The sequence below is a fragment of the Littorina saxatilis genome, linkage group LG9 (genome assembly GCF_037325665.1).
Source record: "Littorina saxatilis isolate snail1 linkage group LG9, US_GU_Lsax_2.0, whole genome shotgun sequence".
Classification (NCBI taxonomy): domain Eukaryota; kingdom Metazoa; phylum Mollusca; class Gastropoda; order Littorinimorpha; family Littorinidae; genus Littorina; species Littorina saxatilis.
In genome coordinates this window covers 16,390,456-16,397,955 of record NC_090253.1, presented here as the reverse complement: position 1 = coordinate 16,397,955, position 7,500 = coordinate 16,390,456, and the positions used below count along the sequence as shown (strand labels likewise).

The window sequence follows — 7,500 nt, the reverse complement described above, 5'->3', positions numbered from 1 at the left end:
TTGAAAAGCACATTCCTCGCCCAAAATGTGTACCGGATTTTGATATAACGACATCACACACCATAATAACCTTGACGTTTGAACGGTCGAGCATTTCAATTTTAGGTACTGTGTAAAGGCATTTTATACCGAAATTCTTCACGAACCGCATTTCTATTTTTGGCTTCGTCCTACGTAGGCTATTTGCCCCTGACAGCGATGGAACGGGCTGGCATTTGCTAGATTTCGGATTGGATTCTTGAAACCTTGGGTTTTGTCTCCTAGGCATAATAATGCGTACCCATCAGCACTGGTAATAAAAGACAAAAAACATGACGCTAAACAGAATCTGGACCGCTCTGATACTACTCATATAAATGTGATTGATTTGCATCGTTACGGAGTATTTTCGAGTATTTAAAGCGTTGCATGTACGACACAACTATTATACAGCAGATTTCCCTCAGAGTTCTTAAAGGCACACTCCTTCCTGTCTTCGGCTCACCGTCTCAGATCTACCCAGGCTTTTACATGGAATAAGATCATCCCTCCGCTTGGTCACATATACCAACAAGTCGCGCGAAGCGATATACATAACAACATTTAGTCAAGCTGTCGGCATCAAAGTAACAGATTAGCACCAACAAGCAGTCGTCGCCGTGATTATATTTCAGATAGTCTCGACTAACCACACCCAAAGACTGAGACGGGTCATGCTCGTCTCTGCGTAGCGTGCAAACGTAGTACTTTGGCTTACTTAACCTATTTTCTGTAGTTCTGAGCACATTTTTAGAATAAACATGACATAATTATGTATTATATTTTTGAATTCAAAAGAAATTGAAGAATACGATGCCATCATTTTTGGCTCACGAAGTGTAGCCTATGCGATCGTAACTTTGTCTGTCTGTGCGTGCGTGCGTATGTGCGTATGTGCGTATGTGCGTGCGTGCGTGTGTATGTCTGTGGTAGAAACTTTAACATTTCGTCATTTGAAGACGTCACATTATGGCGTAAGAGGGTTAGACGTCACGCGAAGGAATGTCTCGGTCATTGTTATTTTGAGCGGGCCGAGACTATTTGGCAGTCGTGTCTGTAAGTAGGCTACATGCAGACAGACAGATCTAGATCTAGTGTCTCTCTTTCTTGCACAGTGTCACCAATGCTTACTGTGTGTGTGTGTGTATGTGTGACGGAGTGATTGAGTTTGTGTTACTGTTTGTCGATTTCTTACGTGAGCCTTGAAGGCTTCGCCTCTTGTTTAAATATGTCAGTGAAAATTTAATTTTAATGACAACTTTAATGAGCAAACTAATTACATGTAACTAGTTTTAAAGCCTCCAAGCTGAAATGCAATACCAAAAGCCGGGCTTTGTCGAAGAGTACTTGCCTAAAATGTCAACCAATTTGGATGAAAAATTAGGGCGTGACAGTGCTGCCTCAACTTTCACAAAAAGCCGGATATGATGAAATGAAAAACCTGTCTGGGGATATCATACCCATAAACTCTCATGTGAAATTTCACGAAGATCGGTCGAGTAGTTTTCTCTGAATCGCACCACACACACACACACACACCACCACCACCCTCGTCTCGATTCCCCGTCTATGTTAAAACATTTAGTCAAAACTTGACTAAATGTAAAAACATCAACACCCTGAATGCGTGCTGTTGTATGTTGTCAATTTTTATGAATTAGTTTCTGACAATTTACGACAATTCAAACAAAAATTCCCACTGTGCATGCAGAGAGCACCCAGGCTGTTCAATGTTGGTATGTGCCCAAGTGGAGGGATGGTCTTATCATTCCATGAACCGGCACGGTTGGCCTGGTGGTAAGGCGTCCGCCCCGTGATCGGGAGGTCGTGGGTTCGAACCCCGGCCGGGTCATACCTAAGACTTTAAAATTGGCAATCTAGTGGCTGCTCCGCCTGGGGTCTGGCATTATGGGGTTAGTGCTAGAACTGGTTGGTCCGGTGTCAGAATAATGTGACTGGGTGAGACACGAAGCCTGTGCTGCGACTTCTGTCTTGTGTGTGGCGCACGTTATATGTCAAAGCAGCACAGCCCCGAGGCGTTAAGCAAACAAACAAACAAACTTCGTGGTCGGCTGGGAGTTAAGCAAACAAACAAACCGCCGTTTCAAGGCTCCATCCCTCTGTTTCAAAACCTCATTTTCTTCGCACACAAAAAAATGTGATCTTCAGAGGGGTTTCCACTGAATGAAGTAAAACAAATAACAACGAAACAAACACATACACGACTAACAAGGGCGATTTGAACATAAGGTCAATAGGTGACTGAGGACTTTGTTTTGTCGGAAGTCGGTCGTTGGTTACCCAGTGTCAAGGCGATGGACTATGGCGATTTCACCGCATTAGGTCACCGTCCAGGCTGACCGAAATCCGTCGACCAAGACGGCGCTGTCTTGTTATAATGTACACAGGGGACCTAATTTGTATTTGTTTGCCAGTTTGGTTTGGATATTATGAATTCAGGATGTTGTCCGCCACTGTGTGATGTTGGCTCCAAGAGCATATATTTATTTCTGTTGAACTTGTTGTGTTTCTTTGTTGTAGACGAGATTCCACGGCTTTGTACAACCATACATGAGAAAATAAAATACTTGTAAACAAATTTGCATTGAACGGATTTTCTTTCTTTAGAGGGAGTTTTGACTTTAAACACAACAATAATGTAATATTAGTTTCATGAACTTATGTCGAGTAATTCTCTCTCTGCTCGAACAGAAGGTGGGGGTGCTGTGTGTGAAGAGTCTCAGACTTTCTTTTTCCCTCTCTCTCTCTTTCTCTTTTTCTCTCTCCCCTCTCTCTGCCTCCTCTCTCTCTCTCTCCCTCTCTCTCTCTCTCTCTCTCTCTCTCTCTCTCTCTCTCTCTCTCTCTCTCTCTCTCTCTCCAAACGCACACACACACACACGCACTCACGCACACACACACACACGCACTCACGCACGCACACACACACACACACACACACACACACACACACTATCACCCTCGTCTCGGTTCCCAGTCTACCGGAATACATTTTATCAAAACTTGACCAAATGTAAAAAGCAACCAAATGAAGAGTCCAAGCGTGCTAATACAACACACGCAAACACTTTGGAGATGTTTGTAACACGTACGGCATGATCACGCGAACGAACAAATGAAGGACAGAGGAGAGAAGTGAACGAAGGTCAGGGGAGAAGGGAACGAACAAGCTTACATTCTTCTTCTTCTGCGTTCGTGGGCTGAAACTCCCACGTACACTCGTGTTTTTTGCACGAGTGGAATTTTACGTGTATGGCCGTTTTTTACCCCGCCATTTAGGCAGCCATACGCCGTTTTCGGAGGAAAACAAGCTTACAGATTAAAGGAATGAAAGAATACACAAACGAACACACGAACGAAAATCGAGTACATCATTATTTACATCAGCCCCCCCCCCCCCCCCCCCCCCGCCCTCCTCTCCAGTCATCTGCTTCTACAACCATTCCATGACATAACAGTAGTTGGGAACACAATTTTACCAGTGCGAACTTACTCCTACCTAAATAAAATATCTTTAACAAAAATAAATAAAAGACTGTTGGTGAAAAAAACAATAACACAAAATCTAAAGAAAGATTTACTCACCAACACATGGACAGCACACAAAATCACTCGCTTAAATAAGGACAGCACACAAAATCACTCGCTTAAATAAGGACAGCACACAAAATCACTCGCTTAAATAAGGACAGCACACAAAATCACTCGCTTAAATAAGAACAGCACACAAAATCACTTGCTTAAATAAGGACAGCACACAAAATCACTCGCTTAAATAAGGACAGCACAAAAAAATCACTCGCTTAAATGACAGCACAAAAAAATATCACTCGCTTAAACAAGGACAACACAAAATCACTCGCTTAAACAACGACAGCACAAAAACAGCGTCAAAAAAGATTTCTTTTGGTTTTGAACATGTGTAAAGCAACTTACTTGGATCATCTCGCAGCATGGAAAGCATGAAGTATAGAGACAGCTTGGTCATGGGAACGGTGGCCACTGGCGCCATGCTTGTCGAATCTGGTTCCAGTCACTCGCAGAATATGTCTCAGAGAATTTGACAGGCTCACTCTTAGTCCAGCCGTCAAAGGATATTGTGTCTTTCACGGGAGAAATAACTGAGACAGCACAGTTTCCTGGAAGACAGACAGAAGATAATTCTCTTTCTGAAAATAAATCTCTCTGTTTGTTTGCAGTCCAGCAAAGTTTCTCTTTCGACAACAATTTATAACTTCTTTTGTTCTCCTTCCCAAGGTTCTGACGGCAAAGTCCACAGATTGGTGAACCTTTTTCAATACGAAAATTATCTCAAAATACTTCACTCTGCAAGCGAAAGACTTTTGATATCAGCGAAAGTGTGTGATGATGATGAAATCAGAAGAGTAGATGTCTGCAAATAAAGTGGACTCCAAATGAAACGATTGTTTGCGGATGTACCTGCAGCGACAATTCAATGTCTTTTGCCAAACTGAAGATGAAACCACGGAGAGAGAGAGAGAGAGAGAGAGAGAGAGAGAGAGAGAGAGAGAGAGAGAGAGAGAGAGAGAGAGAGAGAGAGAGAGAGAGAGTAGTCACCGAGAGAGAGGGGAAGCTAAGAGAACAGAGACACTGAGATGAGACGTTTTCTCTCACAAAAAGAATTCCAGAATTCACCGCAGTCAAAACATCAGTGCTTGCTTGCCAACTTTAGTTACACGGTCGCTCACAGAATAGTGGCAATGTTTTCGAATTGATGGTATAATTTCGATCGACAACCCGGTTGTTATATACAAAAAGAAACTAACAGTTGATGACTCGAGAGGCCTCAATCCTTCCCTCCTTAGCTTCAAGGCGACTCTTGCGTATGTCATGTACTTATCTCTCTCTCCTTGGCTTATATCAGTACGCTGACAGATGTAAGGCGCTAATGGCGGGGGCGGAAAAAAGAGAGACTATAATAGGCGAAGGGCATAGGGACCATGAGTATTCTCTCAAAAAAGAAAGGAAAGGAATAACAATAACAATAACACCACTTTATTGTCCATTAAAATGAATACATTAAAATTGAGAGAAAAAAAATCTAACCTGCCTGCATAAAAAAGACAATAATTATACCTGTAGGCAGGTATTAAGAAGATGCGTCAGGGTTGCACACGAGTTGCACCCCCCGAAATGAAGGGAAGAAAAGGGTATAGGATGGAACGAAGGTGGTGGGTTCAAGTGCTAGTCTTTCGGATGAGACGAAAAACCGAGGTCCCTTCGTGTACACTACATTGGGGTGTGCACGTTAAAGATCCCACGATTGACAAAAGGGTCTTTCCTGGCAAAACTGTATAGGCATAGATAAAAAAAATGTCCACCAAAATACCCGTGTGACTTGGAATAATAGGCCGCAAAAAGTAGGATATGCGCCGAAATGGCTGCGATCTGCTGGTCGATGTGAATGCGTGATGTATTGTGTAAAAAAAATTCCATCTCACACGGCATCAATAGATCCCTGCGCCTTGAGTCCGAGTCTGGAGATACGCGCGCGATATAAGACTTCATATAATAACGAAGGAAATAAATACGGGAGTGGAAGGGACCGGGCTATTCATACTCTCGCGAAAGAATGGAAAAGGAAAGCAGTGAAGGAATGAAAGAAAGGAAAAGGAAAGCAGTGAAGGAATGAAAGAAAGGAAAAGGAAAGCAGTGAAGGAATGAAAGAAAGGAAAAGGAAAGCAGTGAAGGAATGAAAGAAAGGAAAAGGAAAGCAGTGAAGGAATGAAAGAAAGGAAAAGGAAAGCAGTGAAGGAATGAAAGAATGGAAAAGGAAAGCAGTGAAGGAATGAAAGAATGGAAAAGGAAAGCAGTGAAGGAATGAAAGAAAGGAAAAGGAAAGCAGTGAAGGAATGAAAGAATGGAAAAGGAAAGCAGTGAAGGAATGAAAGAAAGGAAAAGGAAAGCAGTGAAGGAATGAAAGAAAGGAAAAGGAAAGCAGTGAAGGAATGAAAGAAAGGAAAAGGAAAGCAGTGAAGGAATGAAAGAAAGGAAAAGGAAAGCAGTGAAGGAATGAAAGAAAGGAAAAGGAAAGCAGTGAAGGAATGAAAGAATGGAAAAGGGAAAGACAGAAGGAAAAGGTAAAGAAAAAAGAATTAATGAGCGAGGGAAATATAAACTGTAAGGCGCTAGCGGGGGGAGGGAGGGAGGGAGGGGGGTAAAGGGACCAGGCTATTCTCTCGCGAACACGCAAGCACAAGACCAAGTGCGCACGGAAAAGATCCTGTAATCCATGTAAGAGTTATGTGGGTTATAAAAACACAAAAATACCCAACATGCTTCTACCGAAATCGGCGTAAGCTGCCTGAATGGCGGGGTAAAAACGGTCATACACGTACAAATCCGCTCGTGCAAAAAACATTAGTGAACGTGGGAGTTTCAGCCCATGAACGAAGAAGAAAAAAAGAGAAGAAGAAGAAGAAGAAGAAGAAGAAGAAGAAGAAGAAGAAGAAGAAGAAGAAGACAAACCGACAGACAGATAGAAACAGACAGAGAGAAACAGACAGAAAGAACCATACGGAGACAGACCAGTTAAAGAGAGTTAATATAATGCATGCAGTGGGGTTTGACGTCTGCACACATAGAACTTCTAATAGCGTGACGTCACGTGCTCGTGCGTGTGTGTGTATATGGGTCATTACCAGAGTCGTGGTCCAAAAGCGTGACATAGACCTTGAAAATAAAGATGATCGTTGAAAATAGGATATGTAACAGACTAAGGTGAGGTGAACCTATAAATGAGCAAAAAAAATGAAAGAAACTTGTCAGTCTTTCTTGTATGGGAACATTGACGTTAGACATTCGGGAGAGGGGGGGGGGGGGGGGGGGGCATTAATTCATGCACAGTTTGAAAAACACGAAAGTAAAAGTGCAAGTCACGCGCCAAATAACGTAGGCCTAGCATTTATACTGTTGAAAACGTGTATAATTCTACGATCACAACAGGATGAACAATTTGTGTTCAGTTTTTGTGTGTGCAAATGTTTGTCATGTAATTAAATGAAAAAATCTAACTTGTGTTCAGTCGACGCACAACATGTTTTACACCGCGTCCACTTCTGATATTCACGATGCCATGACCGGCAAACACAACGATACATTTAGTAACCCAAGATGTGTTCATGTCGCAGTCATGTGTACAAATAGCGTGTTCCCAACAAGGAACTTCCAATACTGTCAACTGAAGTGTTCCATTTTTCAACACACTTGTTGAAACCAGTTTTGAACAGTGTCGCCAACTATAGAATTCTACTGGAAAAAAGAAGTACACACGGTAAACACTACCGGCACGGTTGGCCTAGTGGTAAGGCGTCCGCCCCGTGATCGGGAGGTCGTGGGTTCGAACCCCGGCCGGGTCATACCTAAGACTTAAAAATTGGCAATCTAGTGGCTGCTCCGCCTGGCGTCTGGCATTATGGGGTTAGTGCTAGGACTGGTTGGTCC

General features: G+C 42.8%; 1 protein-coding gene across 1 annotated transcript in view; it reads right to left on the bottom strand.

Annotated features, from left to right (window-relative positions):
* Positions 1-4,519, bottom strand: part of LOC138977110 (mucin-2-like) — a 120,570-nt gene extending 116,051 nt beyond the window's left edge. The window contains exon 1 of the mRNA XM_070350019.1: positions 3,973-4,519. Within this exon, the coding sequence (XP_070206120.1) occupies positions 3,973-4,048 (76 nt within the window). The 5' untranslated portion in view covers positions 4,049-4,519. The remainder of the gene's footprint in view (positions 1-3,972) is intronic.
* Positions 4,520-7,500: the final 2,981 nt, after the last annotated feature.